The sequence below is a fragment of the Chelonoidis abingdonii genome, chromosome 3 (assembly GCF_003597395.2).
Source record: "Chelonoidis abingdonii isolate Lonesome George chromosome 3, CheloAbing_2.0, whole genome shotgun sequence".
NCBI lineage: Eukaryota > Metazoa > Chordata > Testudines > Testudinidae > Chelonoidis > Chelonoidis abingdonii.
In genome coordinates this window covers 18211992-18229971 of record NC_133771.1, presented here as the reverse complement: position 1 = coordinate 18229971, position 17980 = coordinate 18211992, and the positions used below count along the sequence as shown (strand labels likewise).

At 43.6% G+C, this 17980-nt stretch overlaps 1 protein-coding gene across 7 annotated transcripts in view; it reads left to right on the top strand.

Moving 5' to 3' along the window:
* The first annotated feature begins 4119 nt into the window (after nucleotides 1-4119).
* The window catches only part of GCFC2 (GC-rich sequence DNA-binding factor 2), a 41054-nt gene continuing 27193 nt past the window's right edge, over nucleotides 4120-17980 (top strand). For 6 of the 7 annotated variants that reach the window (XR_004376468.2, XM_032800102.2, XM_032800105.2 and 3 more), the window contains exons 1-7: nucleotides 4120-4568; nucleotides 6828-6938; nucleotides 7858-8010; nucleotides 9826-10047; nucleotides 12046-12134; nucleotides 14667-14782; nucleotides 16821-17007. Coding sequence is in view for 6 of the 7 variants with exons in the window: in XM_032800102.2 (XP_032655993.1) it covers nucleotides 4214-4568; nucleotides 6828-6938; nucleotides 7858-8010; nucleotides 9826-10047; nucleotides 12046-12134; nucleotides 14667-14782; nucleotides 16821-17007 (1233 nt within the window). In the remaining variant the exon portion in view is untranslated. Of the gene's footprint in view, nucleotides 4569-6827; nucleotides 6939-7857; nucleotides 8011-9825; nucleotides 10048-12045; nucleotides 12135-14666; nucleotides 14783-16820; nucleotides 17008-17980 lie in introns of those variants that run through there. The other variant, XM_032800106.2, reaches the window with a different exon arrangement.

Sequence of the window (17980 nt, the reverse complement as noted above, 5' to 3'; positions counted from 1 at the left end):
CTTTGAAAAATCCAGTTTTCTGATTGGTCCTCTGTACAGGTGTGTGGTTCCTTTGTTAACCCTTTATAGGTAAAAGAAACATTAACCCTTAGCTATCTGTTTATGACAGGCCCCTTCCTAGGGCTGGGAGCTGCTGGGGCAGGGTGGGAAGATCTGGCAGCTGTGGCTGCAGAATGAACAATCAGCTGCCAATGCATGGGAGAGACCAGTTGGGAAGTGACCAATTGGGGCTCTTTCTGAGCTGCAGCCTCTGTTCTACAAACCCCTGATATTGCCTGTTATTGAAAAATCCCTTGGACAGGGGCTCAAAAAACAGGCAATGTCCTGGAAAACCTGGACATCTGGTAGCCTAACACAGTGCACTGTTATAATAATAGCAGAATGTATATATAGCTTAGTGGTGAAACATTTGCACCAGGGATGTCTGCACAGAATGTGGTACTTATTTAAAAAACACCACCACCACCACATTGTGTGGAAGTAATGATGCAAAATGAAAACAGCTTAAACTGGGACAACAAGCACTGCTGGACACACTGCTTTTTAGAATATCAGGGTTGGAAGGGACCCTAGGAGGTCATCTAGTCCAACCCCTTGCTCAAGCAGGGCTAATCTCCAAATAGATTTTTACCCTAGTTCCCTAAAATGGCCCCTGCAAGGATTGAATTTATAATCCTGGGTGTAGCAAGCTAATGCTCAAACCACTGAGCTAGCCCTCCCCCAGTGAGTACGTCTAAAACTTACTCACGAGAACAGGACCGGCGCTAGGGTTTCTGGCGCCCTAGGCGCTGGACATTTCGCGGCCCCGTGCGCGGGTCTTGCGGCTCCCTGACCCCGGGGGGGGGGGGCGCGCTGGGCTGCCGGGCTGCAGCGGCAGCTCGCTGACCCTGGGGGCAGGGGTGCCCTGGGCTGCCGGGCTGCGGCGGCGGCTCGCTGACCCCGGGGGGGGCGCCCTGGGCTGCCCGGCTGCGGCGGAGGCACACTGACCTCAGGGGTGCGGTGACCGGCGGCGCCCTGACCCAGGGGACACCTTGGGCTGCCGGCGGCAGGCAGCTGCTGCTGCCGGCAGCTCAGCCCCTCCAGCAGCAGCGGCTGCAACCATTTAAAAAAAATTTTGGGGGCCACTTTTTGGCGCCCCCAAATCTTGGCGCCCTAGGCAACCGCCTAGTTCGCCTAAATGGTTGCACCGGCCCTGCATGAGAATGGAGATACCTCAACACTACTAGTTCCCTACTGGCCTCTAAAATAAGCTTTACTTGGACAAAAAAATAGCAGATAACTTGAGTTCTATTTATATATATTGTACTTCTATGAAGTTCTGTTATTGCTGTCCAGGTAAAAGATAGCTAATGGATTAAAAAACATAGAAACAGCTAAAATATTCTGATATTTTACAAAGAACATTTTTGTTATGCAAATGTGACTAAATCTTGGTTCTCATAAACTGGGAAGGTGCCATCATAGAATGCTGCCTCCCTCTTTAATGGTGGTCACTTGTCTTAGAAATCAATAGGTAAGATAATATTTGCATCAATAATTATTATTTGTAAGAGGCATATAATACAGAGATTTAATATTATGCTAGCATCCAGAAATAATCCATCAATTTAGAAATAGTTATTCCTGAAACAAAAATACATTATGAGAATTAACTTTCAAGTATGGACAAGCCCTTAATTCAGCCTCCCATGTGTGTATGCATTACGATAGTATGTGATCCTGTGACTAAAAACTACTATTTTGCACAGTACCCCTGCCTCATCCAGTGCACAAGATAGACAGTGCTCTGTCAGCGTAGCTCTGCACTGAATACAGACTTGATTTATTATTATGTGGCACTTTTCTGTTATTTTATGGTATTTTCAATGTAGCAAATGCTTCACAAATGTAACATGTTCACACTATCCCACTCAGGAAAAGTGGTATTTATTATTATTATCCTCATTTTCCTGATGGAGAACCGAGGTACTGAGATTAAGAAAAAAATCATTGTGTCCACCATTTCTGAGTGCCTCATAGGCCTTATTTTTAAAAGCACTTATTTTTCTAGGAGTTTCTGTGCTCACACCATAGCACCACCTGACTTCAACTGCAGCTGTGAGCACTCAGCCCTGCAAAACTTGTCCCAAGGGTCTTAAGTCCAGCAACCGGACTGTGGGGAACATAGTCAGTGCCCGGGGCTGTGGAGAGTTTGGTGTAAGCGACTTGCACAGGAGGGACGGTGTGGCAGGCTGAGTCAGGAATGAAGGAAGTTCTCCACGCAGCTGTCAACTGCCGTAACCACAGACTGGTGCCTTCTCCTTCCTGTAATGCCCTGCCTCAGTCACTGTGCACCTTCCCGCTGGCACCTGCAGCAAGAGAGGTGGGCCCCACAGATCAGCCCACTGCACGATGCAGCCCTGACTCATTCCCCTCGCACCCTTCTACCCCAAACAGCCTCTCCAACGCTTCTCCCATGCCAGGCTGGGGACCCTCAGCACAGGTGCATAGGGCCGGTGCAAGGATATTTTGCGTCCTAGGCAGGGCCGGTGCAAGGATGTTTCGTGCCCTAGGCGAAACTTCCAGCTTGCGCCCCTCCGTGCCCTCGCCCTGAGGCGCCCCCCTCCACCACGGCAGCTTCTGCCCTGAGATGCCCCTTTTGCGGCAGCTCCCCAGCCCCCACCCTCTGCCCTGAGGCACCCCCCTCGCCCCTGCTCACCCCTGCTCCACGCACAAGCACCCTGAGCATGCCATCGCTGCTTCACTTCTCCCACCTCTCAGGCTTGCAGCACCTAAGCCGATTGGCGCCACAAGCCTGGGAGGTGGGAGAAGTGAAGCAGTCATGGCGTGCTTGGGGAGGAAGTGGGGCAGGGGTGAGCTAGGGTAGGGAGTTCCCCTGTGTGCTGCCCTCCTCGTTACTTGCTGCAGGCAGCCCTCCCCGCGCTCCCCTGCCCCAACTCCCTCCACCTAAATGCCGGCGGCGACCGGGGCGGCCAAAGATCTGGCCGCCGTGGTTGCTGCCGAAGAAAATGGCGCCTCCTCAAATCCCAGTAGTTGCCTAAATGGTTGCACCGGCCCTGGCCCTAGGCAAAACTTCCACCTTGCACCCCCCCCCACCCGATGTCCAGCCCCCACCTTCCTACAACCCAGTTCCCCTCAGGGGCCCAGATGTTCACAAAGTGCAGGAGGTATGGGGGGTGCTGCAAAGAGGGAGGGTGTATGGGGGCTCTTCCAGGGGGTGAAGGTGGCAGAGAGGGGGGTGTATGGGATTGTTGCAGGGGGTGAAGGTGGCAGGGGTGTAGCAGCAGGGAAGAGATTGCACAGAGGCAAAAGGGGTTCCTTGCAGGGAGGGAGTGGCACAAGGGAGAAGTGGGCAGGAGGAGGTTGTTGCAAGGGACTGGCAGGCAGAAGTGTGTCTGTGCCTGGGGTTGTTGCAGGGGGGTGAAGGTGGCAGGGAGGGGTTTGCACAAGGGAGGAGTGGGCAGGAAGGAGAAGTCAGGTGGCAGCGGGGGGTCCCGAGGTTGATGCAGGGGTGACAGTGACCGTGGGGGGAAGAGGGGTTGCCAAGTAGAGGTTGCCTAGAGGCAAAAGTGGCAGGACAGGGTGGGTTGTTGGGGTGGGGGATGCACACAGCAGAAGGTAGCCGGTCGGAGGGTGGTGGGGGATGGCACCGGCTGGGGGAGGGGTGCCCGGGTTGCTCCCGCATACACCATTCCCCAGGTCAGCGACTGGACCTGCCCAGCCCCTGGGCCCCGGCCCTCCGCGGGCCTGTGCGGCTCCCCGCGGCCCAGCTAGGTGCCTTGCAGGCGGAGTAGACACCCAGCTTCTCCGCCCGAAGAGCAGACCCCGTGCGGCCCTTCTGGAGCCGGGGAGCAGCGGCAGCCTTGCGCTCCGCTGTTTAAAAAAAACTGCGGGGTGCACCGCTTTCTGGCACCCTATGCGCCCCCTCTCAATCCAGCCTTTCAAGGGTTAAATGAGGACCCTCCCCCTCTCGCTGACTGGACAGCGACCTACTCGGCTGCCGCCACCCGATTCTCAGGGGGCGGGGCCGCTTCCAGGGGGAGGGGCCATCTCCCCACCCCCGCCCCGCGCTCCGCGTCGTCGTAGCTCGCTGCGGACGAGTGATGCTGCGCATGCGTAGTTGGGAGTTGTGTGGAGGGAGATGCGTTACCGGAGCAGGCTCGCGCCGTCGGAGCTTGGCTCTTGTCGTGTATTGTGACCGTTACCGGATAGAATGTTTAGGAGACCCCCGCGGAACTTCCGGGGCCGGCAGAGAGCCGCGTCCAGCTGCAGCAGCAGCGAAGGGGAGCCGGAGCCGGAGCCGGAGCCGGAGCATGGAGGGGAGCAGGGGACTGGCTCTCAGGCGGACCAGGGCGAAGAGGAGCAGGAACAGGGCCCTGCCAGGCCCGCCGCCGAGAGGCAGCCGCCCAGAGAGAGGCCAGCGGGGGACACTGGGGGTCAGGAGGAAGAGGAGGATGGCGGAGGCGGCGGAGTGCCCCGAGGCAGGCCACGGGGGACGAACCCCAGAGCGGGGCAGCCGCGGGGAGAGATCGCCCTGCTGAGCTTCGGTGCAGACGAGGAGCGAGATGGTAAAGTCTAGCGCCGGCTCCCTTCCGCCGCGCCGCGTGTGTGTGGGAACGGGCCCCAGGCTGGCCTCTGGGCCCTTCTGGTCTGGACTGGGGTCAACTAGCTTTTGACTTACACCTCCCCTTAGTCCCCCTTAACTTTCAAGGGTGGACGAGCCTTTCAAGGGTGCACCTGTAAGGGTATTTCTACACAGTGGCTGGGAGGGCGCTTCCCAGCGCAGGTAGACTGACAGGAACTAACTCTGCTCGAATTAAAAGATGGCAGTGGGGTGGTAGTGGTACAGCTGGCCGCTCAGGCTAGGTACCTGAGTACCTATTCAGGTTTGAGTGAATTGCACAGGGGGGGGGCTAGCCCAAGATGCTTCCTGTGCCCCTGCAGCTGCACTGCTATTTTTAGCATGCTTTCTGCAGCAGAGAGCCTTTGTATCTGCCCACACTGGGAAGCATCCTCCCAGCTGCTGTGTAGACATAACCTAACACTGCATTCACTTTTGGGTTCCTGAATAGCAGTAGGATGGCAGCAAGATACAGGGAATTGAACGGAAAGCAGGTTAGGAGCTAGAGAGAGTGAATTAGTGGGGGTGGAGTGGGGAGAATATAGAACAAGAGAAACCTTGATTGTTAGGTCTACTGGCACGGACAGGGAGCTAGCACCTCTCAACCTGGTTTGGACACTGACACACTCAGTTGCCTGGAACAAGTCACTTAACTTTTGTCTCTGTTTCTGCATGTGTGAAATAGGAAATACATTTATAACAGGATTGTTATGGGGCTTAATGAATATTTTTGAAACTCTTTGAAGATTAACAGTACAATACATGTTTGTTTAAAAGTATTTGAAAGGTAGAGAAGATTTAGGAAGTTAGAAAGGTGTATAATTAGACAGAGCAAGAAGATAATATGCATTAAGTGATGCAAAGACTAATAAAGTTAATGATGTAATAAAGGAGGAGTAAGCGTGCATAGCCAAGTTCCGGCTATTTGATGCTGCAAGACACTGCAGGATGTTGTTAAAGTTGTCCAGGTCTAAATATATGACTCAGGTGAAAAGGATGAGTCTGTACTTTTTTGCATATAAACTCAAATACAGCTGATCTCCCATGCTAAATCTGGGCTGAGCAGCAGTGATGCTGGAACTGCTAATGGTCCTTGGTGACTTCATTATGCACACAAGATTTTTCTGGCTTGGTTTGGAACTTCATGGCTACCTGATACTCATAGGACTGTCTCATATGAGTGGACCCTACAACTATAAGGCTGCATACATTCTGGATCTGATGTTTGGGTCATGGTTGTTTTATTATTTTTTGTTTACATTGTGATAATGCCTAAAGACAATGTACAAACATATAATAAATGACAGTCATGCCCCAAAGAACTTAGAGCTGGAAAGACAAGGGTCAGAAGTGGAGTACGAAGGAATGGATGTTGCCCCCCTGTTATGGACTAAGACCCAGACACCAAACTCACGTTGATTTCAGTGGGAGTTAGGTGCCTAAATATCACTGAAGACCTGAGGTGACTGTTGTTTCCTTTGTTTTAGGTTATCTTGCACTGATAAAGTAAGGGGACCTGTTTGAATGGTCAGCCTTATATAAATCCATGGTATGCCCACATCTTGAACACTGCGTGCCGATGTGATCACCCCATCTCAAAAAAGATATAATGGAATTGGAAAAGGTTTAGAAAAGGGCAACAAAAAATGATTAGGAGTATGGCACGGCTTCTGTGTGAGGAGAGATCAATAACACTGGGACTTTTCAGCTTGGAAAAGAGATGACTAAGGGGGGACATGATTGAGGTCTATAAAATCATGACTGGTGTGGAGAAAGTAAGAAAGTAAGTGTTATTTACTCCTCATAACACAAGAACTAGGGGATCACCAAATGAAATTAATAGGCGGCAGGTTTAAAATAAAAGGAAGTATTTCTTCACACAATACACAGTCAACCTGTGGAACTCTTTGCCAGAGTTGTGAAGGTCAACACTCTAACAGGGTTAAAATAAGACTACATAAATTCACGGAGGATAGGTCCATCAATGGCTGTCTATATCCATTTGTTGTCTCTGGTCTTACACGTAGATCGTAAACTCCTTTTGGGGCAGTGACGCTTTTTTGTTCTGTGTCTGTATAGCACAGTGTGGTCCTGATCCATGACTAGGCCTACTAGGCACAATGGTAAGACAAATAATAAAATGTTTCAAATGTGAAGTTGCTTTGTAAATATGTTGTTTACACTGATCATTTTTTTCTTTCTACAGAGGGTGAGGAACTCTTTAAAATAAAGAAACCATCTCTTAACACAATAACATTTAGAATGCAAAAGAAGGAAAACCCACACTCTGCAGTCAGAGAAGCTGAAAGAAGCAAAGGTAAGTACGTAGCTACTTATTGGGTGTATTTTAGACTAGTTGTTTGTAAAGCATTTTGAGATTCATGAAGGATGGGTGTTTTGGCAAGTATTGTTATCAGATGTAATTTATTCATATAAAACAATACAAGAATGAGTTTATGGTTGAAAACTATGGAATTTAAATGTATATCCCAAAACACATAATGAGCATAGGGTATGATCCTGTTATCTATTTAAGTCATCTGACAAACTCCCATTGACTTTGTAGGAGTAGGATCGGGCACTTAGGCTGACCTTAAGAGGAGCTGACTGCCTGAAACTCTGGTTGTAAATGGAGATTAATGGAATTTGTAACTGCCTCATAGTCTCTCAGGATTTGGTCCTAGGCAGTAGTTTCTCAACGACTTCAGCATTTTCCTTTTTTTAGAAGTGGGCCTCAGATTTCATTAATGAGAGACGGCACAACCTATTTAAAAACTAGTCTTAATCTAGTAACTTACTGTTACTTCAATAACTTGCTTTTATTGAATATATATTTTATGGAATTATAATGAAGATGTAACAAATGTGCATATAGTCTGTATTTCACTATGCTGTAATGGCCTTTTTGATGAAGGTATAAATCATGTTAAGAATCCCCTAAAATCATCTGAATTTAGGATCAAGTTGAAGTGAAAAATCTATGAATTTGTATGATGATGCCTTACTTTGCTGCGTCCTAAAATTTTGATTTTAAGATTCATACTGTAAGTAAAAATACTGCCTTAAGTCTTTGAATACAATGGGATTGCACAATGTGTAAATTTAAGCACAAGTAAGTCTTTCAGGGTCCGGGCTTGATTGTTATTCATAATCCGTTAAGAGACATCATGAATCTAAAGACATTTCCAGTAGCTGAGACAAAAATCCTAGTTTTTGGTTTTTCTCCTTGTATACAGAAATCTTCCAATCGGAGTCTAGAATAATTAACACTGCTGATACATGTGAGACAGAAGAGGATGAGCACTACTCATCAGCCAGCGAAGATTACAGTAGTTCAGCCTCTGAAACTCAATCTAGCCCTCCACAGACAAGGAAGGATTTATCAGCAGGTTTGTAACTAGTTCTGAGCAGTGACTGTGTACTGCACGTAGTCTTGCATATTGCAGAATATTCAAAGTAGCGTTTAAAACACTGGATCCTGTTACATTAATGTATATTTAAAGTAACTTCACTGAAATCCTTGTATATCAAGGACATTTATTCCAGAGTTACATTGGTGTAACTGAGAGCACAATTTGCCTTTACAGTCTATTGTCAGTCTTGTCAATTGGGGAAGATCTGTAGCATGATGATATGATAGAAAGCCCCATAATATTTATAATAATGAAAAAAAGAAAGGTAAAATTAGATATCATTGGTTTTTTTTTATAGCTATGTTCTGAAACAAAACAAAAAACCTCTATTATAGATCACTTGCCATAACTAGGCAATTGGATAGAAGAGAAATGATGGATTCAAGGTTATGGTCCTTTCTAATCTCTTATTTTCATTTTAATAAACGGGAAATTAAATGCAATACAACTTTATTAACACAGCATTAAGGATGAATGTTTAGAGACAGACAGTAATAATCGAGGAATGCAAAAGTTAAGTACTTGTAGTAGTAATCCTTTTTCATTTTCGTGTAAGATATAGATTAGCACACTGTTCTTTTTCCTTACTGCTCATATTTTAATTTGCAGCCTTAAGCATACTTTAATAATATTTTTGACTTGATTATATTTTCTTGTATTTTTGAGAATTAGGACTGGCAAAATGAAGAGAATTATTATGCTTACAATATGCACCTCCATTTATGGCATAAATACTGGAAACTTTTATTTAGCTTGTTGTGACTTTTAAGACTACTGTGGCCTTTGTTTTGAGGGTCTGAAAACTACTGGAAAGTTAACATGTAGTTCAGGGATGGGCAAAATTTTTGGCCCAACAGCCACACCTGGACATGGGAAATTGTATGGTGGGCCATGAATGCTCATGAAATTGGGGGTTGGGGTGCAGGAGAGGGTGAGGACTCCAGCTGGGGGTGTGGGCTTTAGGGTGGGGCCATAAATGAGGAATGCAGGATGGGGCTCTGGGCTGGGGAGAAGATTGGGGTGTGTGGGGAGGGTAGGCGGTCCAGCTGGGGTGGAGCTGGGGATGAGGGGTTGGGGGGTGCCTGAGGGTACTAGGGGTGGGACTGAGGGGTTCGGGGGAGTGGAGGGGAATCAGGGGTGGGGTGTGGGAGCGGGTCAGGGGTGCAGGCTCCAGGCAGCACTTGCCCCAAGCAGCTCCCGGAAGCAGCAGCATGTCCCCCTCTCCGTCTCCTACGCAGAGGTGCAGCCAGGCGGCTCTCCACACTGCCCCGTGCCCAGGCCCTGCCCCTGCAGCTCACATTGGCTGGGAACCGCAGCCAATGGGATCTGCGGGAACAACGTGCAGAGCCCCCTGACTGCCCCTACGCATAGGAGCTGGAGCGAGGACATGCCTCTGCTTCTGGGAGCCGTGCGGAGCCACGGCACACGTGGAGCGAGGCAAGCCCTGGACCCTGCTCCCCAGCAGGAGCTTGAGAGACGGATTAAAACATTTGAAGGACAGATGTGGTCCCCGGCTGTAATTTGCCTACCTCCGATGTAGTTGGAGCAGCAGGGGTATGGAAGTGGTCCTCAGTATTTGTGCTCTTTCAAGTTGTGCCCCTTGGACTATAGGAAATAACATGCACAATTATCTCAATTTATTGTTAATAACGTATTGCAGAAAAAAGCCCCAAACTCCTAATGTGTTACTATACTTTGGAGAAAAAGCATTATATAATTAACTTTGTCATGAGGAGTAGTATTGAATTTTGCTCTTAGTCTCTTACCTTAGGTTCTTTCTGTTGATTACAGGTAATATACCTGATGCAGCTTATATGCAGGTTTCTTGTAGGAAACATCAGTTGGCCAGGATTCAGGGTGACTATATTCCACTGGACACATCACATCGTGCTCGAGTCTCTCAGAAAAAAGCATGCAGTGATACAGAGAGTGAGGATGACTCTGATCATGACACGATTCTCCACTTCGCTCCCAAAACGAAAAACCTCAAGCAGAGGATGGCTGAATATGTAGGTAAGTTTAAGCCTGTTTACCAGGGCATAAAAATGGCAAAACTTTAACTGTTTGAAGAATGTGAAATGCACTGAAAGAGTGCAGCTGGCCTCTCTTTGTGTGCCACACCAGCCACTGGTGGGCAAAAGGTGTAATTGCAGCTTCCTTTTGCCTTCCCATCAAAATCAGTTATTCGGCGAGGGGCGGGGCGGGAGACTCTGCGAGGGACATTAATTCTGGGCTTTTACAGTGGGGCAGAATTCCACCAGGAGTAACTTGAGAGGGACTAAAGGGAACGAAGGTGTAGCCGTTACACTGACTTTTAATAATGTTCATATCCATTTTGTTTGGTTAACAAGAGAAAAAGATGTTTTTTCTAACTGCCAGCATTGCAAATTCAGCCTGGGATCAGAAAATTGAGCTCTATTCTTTCTGGCTCTCGATTCTATAGTTAGAACATAGACCCTAATCCTGCACTCCTTATTCAAGTGAGGTTTATAAGATGAGAACTTAGTTAATAGTTTTGTTGATGAGTAAGCTAGAATGGATTCCAGCTCATTGTCCCAGAGCAGTACAAAAGAAATAGATAGTAAGTTAAATGCTTTTTCTCATTAAGATTAATTAGCTCCTATGATTTACAAAACTGACAAGGAATTCTTGTATATGAAGTTGCCACTTCTATACTCTCTTCTGACAGGATAGTAGGGCTGTTGATTATCACACTTAAAAAAAAAAAAATTAATCGCAGTTTTAATCACACTGTTAATAGAATACCAATTAAAATTTATTTAATATTTTGGATCTCTTTCTACATTTTCAAATATTGATTTCAATTACAACACAGAATACAAAGTGTATAGTGCTCCCTTTATTTTTATTACAAATATTTGCGCTGTAAACAATGTAAATGAAAGAAATAGTATTTTTCAGTTCACCTCATACAAGTGCTGTAGTGTAATCACTTTATCGTGAAAGCACAACTTACAAATGTAGATTTTTTTTTAAGTTTTGTTTCATAACTGCACTCAAAACCAAAACAATCTTAAACAATTAAAGCCTACAAGTCCATTTAAAGAGCATGATCAGCAAGGATGCATGAAGGGACGTATAAATGGACATATGAATCTCTAGCGCATCTGGCTCGTAAATACCTTGCAACGCTGGCTACAGCAGTGCCCTGCGAACACCTGTTCTCACTTTCAGGTGATAATGCTGCCCGTTTCTTGTTTACAATATCACCTGCAAATGTAAACAAACTTGTTTGCCTGAGCGACTGGCTGAACAAGAAGTAGGACTGAGTGGACTTGTAGGCTCTAAAGTTTTATACTGTTTTATTTCTGAATGCAGTTATTTTTTGTACATAATTCTGCATTTGTAAGTTCAACTTTCATGATAAAGAAATTGCACTGCAGCACATGTATTAGGTGAATTGAAATACTAGTTCTTTTGATGTGTTTTTTTTTTTTCAGTGCAAATATTTGTAATCAAAATACAAAGTGATCAGTGTACACTTTGTATTCTGTGTTGTAATTGAAATCAATATATTTGAAAATTGTGGAAAACATCCAAAAATATTTATATAAATAGCATTCTGTTTATTGTTTAACAGCACAGTTAATCACGATTAATTTTTTTTAATCGCTTGACAGCCCTAATTGTTGTTGTTCTAACGATCTGCAGTTGCATATATTTAGTATGGATTATATACAGTTTGATTGCAAAATAAAATATCCCAATGTGTTTTATAGGGCACAGTATTTTATGCTTGCAGCAACAGTTAACTAAGAAACTATATTCTCAGGAACTTAATTTTCAGTACAGGTCTAGTCCTGCTGCAGCCTTTAAATTCCACTTTTTGAGAATCCCAGCTGTGATGTTCTTTCTGCCTGTCCCATTTTCTCAGTAATACTAGTAGGCACAGCGGCAAATATTTTTGGGGATGGTGGTGGGAGTTCAGAAAGGATAGATAGAGAGAAAAACTGGTATTGGTTATATCATTACTCTTACTTTTACTCCCAGTACCCAAGAGTGATGGAGCAAGTGAAGATGATGAAATACAAAACATGTGGGAAGAACAGCAACTAAAGAAAGCAGTCAGACTCCCACAGGTGATGTGCTTTTTCTTTCATTCTCACTGCTTTTTGCTGCTATGCAAGATAGTTTTGTTTTAGGAGCGATATTAGACCTCTTTCTTCCTTGGTCATTGGACATGATAATTCATTAGGTGGGAGGAGAATAGAACTAGAGGAAGACTGTGGCAATGCAGATCAGCAGTTTCTCATTGCTAGCTGATCAGATGAACAACATTGTCATTAGCCTCAAAGGAAAGGTGTATTACCCACACCATTCAGTGCAGAGGGAGACTTTTTGGAAAGGCAAAGAATCTGAATCAGCTATAAGTCTGAGAATGAAACTTTGAGCTAAAGTATGTGCTGTGATGCAAAGGAACTTAAAAACAAAAGTACTTACAAACCAAAACTTCCATCCTCTAAAAGCTATACTAATAAACTATCAACAAGGGAAGGGAAGAAGTGTTAAATGGGGGAAGAGACACTATCATAGCACTTACTGTGCCCCCTCTCCCCTGCCCACAAAGATTCTCCTCTGAGCCTGTGCCCACTGCCCCCCGGTACTAGATTGGTTATTTAACCTTTCTAAAGGCACTTTCCTGTGGCGTTCAATGGGGTTCCATCTTGTTTCCCTTCCTGTTCAGTGTATACATGGGCATTTGGGAGGCTTTGTAAGAGAGTATGAACTGTGGCATTTTCAATGTGCTGATGACCAAATAAGTGCTCCTTTAGCTAATTGAGGTGAGATTGAGGCAGGTAAGAGAAACCAACTGTCTAAAGCTCAATCTGGATATGACTGAAGGGATGCTGGGTTTTATCTTCCCACTATACGTTTACAATTTGGTATTATTGGATACCCAGCTCCTATTAGATCTTGGTCATCATGGATAGTTCTCTGAAGATGTCCACACAGTGTGCGACGGCAGTCAAAAAAGCAAACAGGATGTTAGGAATCAGTAAAAAGGGGATAGAGAATAAGACGGAGAATATCTTATTGCCCTTATATAAATCAATGGTACACCCACATCTTGAATACTGCGTACAGATGTGGTCTCATCTCAAAATAGATATACTGGCACTAGAAAAGGTTCAGAGAAGGGCAACTCAAATGATTAGGGGTTTGGAACGGATCCCATGGGAGGAGAGATTAAAGAGGCTAGGACTTTTCAGCTTGAAAAAGAGAGTAAGGAGGGATATGATAGAGGTATATAAAATCATGAGTGATGTGGAGAAAGTAGATAAGGAAAAGTTATTTACTTATTCTCATAATACAAGAACTAGAAGCCACCAAATGAAATTAATAGGCAGCAGGTTTAAAACATATAAAAGGAAGTTCTTCACACAGCACACAGTCAACTTGTGGAACTCCTTGCCTGAAGAGGTTGTGAAGGCTAGGACTAAACAGCGTTTAAAAGAGAACTGGATAAATTCATGGAAGTTAAGTGCATTAATGGCTATTAGCCAGGATGGGTAAGGAATGGTGTCCCTAGCCTTGTTTGTCAGAGGGTGGAGATGGATGTCAGGAGAGAGATCACTTGATCATTACCTGTTAGGTTCATTCCCTCTGGAGCACCTGGCATTGGCCACTGTCGGTAGACAGGATACTGGGCTAGATGGACCTTTGGTCTGACCCAGTACAGCTGTTCTTAAGTAAGTTGTTTCTGGGAAGGCATTTTTTTCCTCTGTCTGGCCAGGAAATTACAACCATTTCTTTCAGATGCAGAGTTTGTTGCCATTATGCATGACTTTGTCACTTCAAGACTAGATTAGTGTGATACTGTCTACATTGACCAGACCTTAAATCAGTTTAGAAACTGAAGTTGACCTAGAATGCAGAACATCTTTTCATAGAATATTAGGGTTGGAATATACCTCAGGAGGTCATCTAGTCCAATCCCTGCTCAGAGCTGTGATTGGCTGAAAGCTTTTCTAAGCAGTGATTGGCTGAAATCCTTCTTTTGTCACAATTACTTGCAATTTATACTTTCAGATTGTGGAACCTGTCATATATTGGCCTATTGTCACAAAATGTAGAGTTTACTTAATTTATTTTTACTTTACAGTAAATACCTATTATATCTGCAGTCTGTTGCTTAATGCTTATAAAAACTGTAGCCCGTCCGTGTTGTTAACTGTTTAAACCTCATGAAGAGATCTTGAATTATTCCCAGAAATCTTACATATAACAACGTGGTTCTAAAACAAAATATAAAGAAAAAATGAGAGCATATTTAGTGTTGACTGTAAAGACGGGTTTAAAACATATTAAAAAATATTATATACCAGGTCTCAGTTTTCAGGATGGAAATTTTCTGTATAATCCTGGAAATTGTTGGGATTTATCAGTTCATGAATAGAGGCAAAATGTGTAGCTCGGACTAAGAAATGTCTGGATAATCAGCTTTATCTGTATATACATTTTGCACTGGAAACATCTAATTTTTTATAAATTTGTATTACATTATGTACAGTAACAACAACTTGCTGTATATTTTAATCACTGGGCCTGCTAAAGCTTACAGTTCCAGAGGAAAACAAGTTCATAAAAATTAACGTTGCTAATTCTCACAGGGCATTAACGTAGACACTTCTCTACATAAATCTCGACCCATGAAAATAAAGTTTGATCCCTCTGTTTCACTGCCACCTGTGAACCTGGAAATTGTAAAGAAGCGTCTGAATACAAGGTAAGTGTTGCTGGTGAGAAACATAAGTTTTGAACATCCTATGTTACAGTGTTGTGTTAATGTCTTTTATGAACCAGTGTATCTCATTCTGCCACTGCTGTTTGACTGTTTCTTCCACGTACTGGAGGATTTTAGCATTATTATTTTATGTGTAATGTACTTGCTGCTATATCCAAAAAAATACTAAGATTTTTGTTTTGCTTGGTAGTAAACATTGTGGCAATGTCTATGTGGAGCTTTTTGTTCAAGTCTCTTCCGTTGTCCTACCCCTAGTGCAGAGCCATGGGATAGAGTACTAATGTAGACTAATCAATGGTGTTTTCACCCCAAAGCCATGTGAACATGCTGTGAGAAGGCTTGATGAGATGTTGATTAAAATGCTTTCTGCTCTTTTCTGCTAGCTCCGCCCACTGTTGCTGAAACTGGTGGTAATGCAGTGTGAGTGATTAAGCAAACAGCACAAAGCTGAAATCTTAACATTAATTTTAGGCCCTTGTCCTGTGGAAACTTTTATACATGGAGAGACCCATGCACCTATGCAGATCTCTACTGACATCAGCTTAAGAATTATAGCTAAATTAGCTTAAAGAATTTTGCAGCAGTTAACATTTTTTTTTGCCTACTTTCCTGGAGAAGATTAGTTAAATTCTAGGTTCACTTGAATATAGAATCAAATTCAGAAAAGAGAGTGAGGATATTAGGAACATAAAAAATTGGGTCACCTACTTGCAAGTCAGCCGGGATAAGAAAATAATTTAATTTGACCATAATGTGTTTAAAATATGCATAATTGCAGAAGGCTGACTTGAACATGATTTTTTGAATTGTGATTGTATTGTGTTTTTCCTTTTAGTTTGATTTGACCAGCTACTCAATCATAATGACTCATTTTTTGACGTATTGCTTAATTTTTCAAAGTTGGAAGCTGAATCCCACTTCAGGAAAATGAGACAAACTTACAGCCCACATTCAATCCTGCCTTGCAGTGCTAAAAGTCTGTCCAAAATGAGCAGTCAGAGTGTATTGTACAGATTTTTAGAATATCAGGCCTCTCCTTTCTTACATGACCAGATGAACAGTGAAATAGTCAACACTGTTGATATTAAAGTATCATCATTGGCATCTAAGCACCATCCGTGTAAATGAAAGCTGATATTGAAGAACAGTGGAAAGGCCAGTCCATGCCCCACAAATGCTGGCATGATTAATTCTTAGTAGACTTTTAAATTGAGTGGGGCTAATGGAAGTAAGTACTATTTTATTACTAACCTAGAACTAGGCTTGCTACATAAGAACATGGGTCAGACCAAAGATTTGTCTAGCCCAGTATCCTGTCTTCCGACAGTAGCCAATGCCAGGTGTCCCAGAGAGAATGAACAGAACAGGTAATTATCAAGTGATATATCCCATTGACCATTCCCAGTTTCTGGCAAACAGAGGCTGGGGACACCATCCCTGCTCATCCTGGCTATTAGTCATTGATGCACCTATCCTCCATGAACTTATCTAGTTCTTTTTTGAACCCTGTTATAGTCTTGGCTTTCATAACATCCTGTAGCAGGGAGTTCCACAGGTAGACTGTGCATTGTGTGAAGAAATACTTCTTTTGTTTGTCTTAAACCTGCTGCCTATTAATTTCATTTGGTGACCCCTAGTTCTTATGTTATGAGAAGGAGTAAATAACACTTCCTTATATACTTTCCTCACATCAGTCATGATGTTACAGATCTCAGTCATGTCCACCTTTAGTCATCTTTTTTTCAAAGCTAAAAAGTCAGTTTTATTAATCTCTCCTCATATGGCAGTTGTTCCATACCCCTAATCGTTTTCGTTGCCCTTTTTCTGAACCTTTTCCAATTCCAATATATCTCTTTTTGAGATGAGGCAGCCACATCTGCATACAGTATTTAAGATGTGGGCATACCATGGATTTATACAGAGGCAATATCATAAAATGATTGAGAAAAACTTAAGATGGCTTAACTTGTTTGCAAGCAGTTTTTGTTAAGTTGTTTACAGATGTTTGGGTTTTTTTCAGAATAACATCGTTACAGGACCTTCATCGTGCTCACCAGAGGGAGCATGAAAAATATACACATGACGTTGAAAGCTCAAAGAGTACCATCCAGGAGTTAGAGAGGTCTTCAAATGCAGCTCTGAATTACAAATTCTACCGGTCTATGAAAACTTACATGGAAAGCCTTATAGACTGTTTGAATGAAAAGGTACCAACTCTTAAAAAAAAAAAAAAAAAAAAAAGGATGAAATGAGGTTGGTGATATTCAGCCAATAGAATAGTCACCTTCCTCTCGAAGTTAACATTTTGTTGCCACCAAGTATGGGGAAACAATATTAAAGGGACACCATAAATTTAAAAGCATTTCTGTCAGAAGGCTATCTTTTATGTAATGCTTAAGACTGTTTAACAAGACTAAAGAAAATACTTAATTTTCTTCTTTTCAATTCGTCTTCTTTGTGGGGGGACAGTAAAACTACGGTGGTGATTGTAAAATCCAAGTATTGTCAGAGGGAATTTGCTGTTAACAACACCCTAAAAACTACTTTTTTAAAAAAAATCTCTTTTAAATGTTCTCTTCCTGTGTCATCACTATATTGGGCAGCTTTGGTATATGACAGATGGCTTGAGTATAATTTTAGATATTGTATTGCTCTGCCAACAACCAGATTTTTTCAAAATAAAAACATTGAACTAGAATAAGGATATGTGGACACACACATTAGAGTTATAAATTATGCTGTCTTAGGTCAAAAGTGAAAATTAAATTGAAGGTCTCATCTAAATCCTCAGTTGTGTGCATCTCAAAAGTTCCAAAGAAATATAGTTAATATTATAGAATGGACGGGGTGAGGATTTCAAGTTTTTAGATTGAGATGGATTAGCAGAACTGGGGTGGGGGAGGGGGGCGGGGGGATTCTTTTACACCACCTGTCTGTGCTATATCTAACTAGCTGAAGCACACCTATTTGCTGTAACCTTCCCATCATAACCACCATGTGCATTTAAACGAAGGGGGAGGGCAAGCAAAGCGTCTTACAATCTGGGTGAGGTAAAGAACACACTGCCATTATGTTCTGGGTGGATACTGCTATGTGGTCTGCATTACTGTATTTAGAGCTTGGGTGTTACCTTTGAAACCTCTATTTAAATATCAGAAAGAGGGAGAATAACTGCTGGTT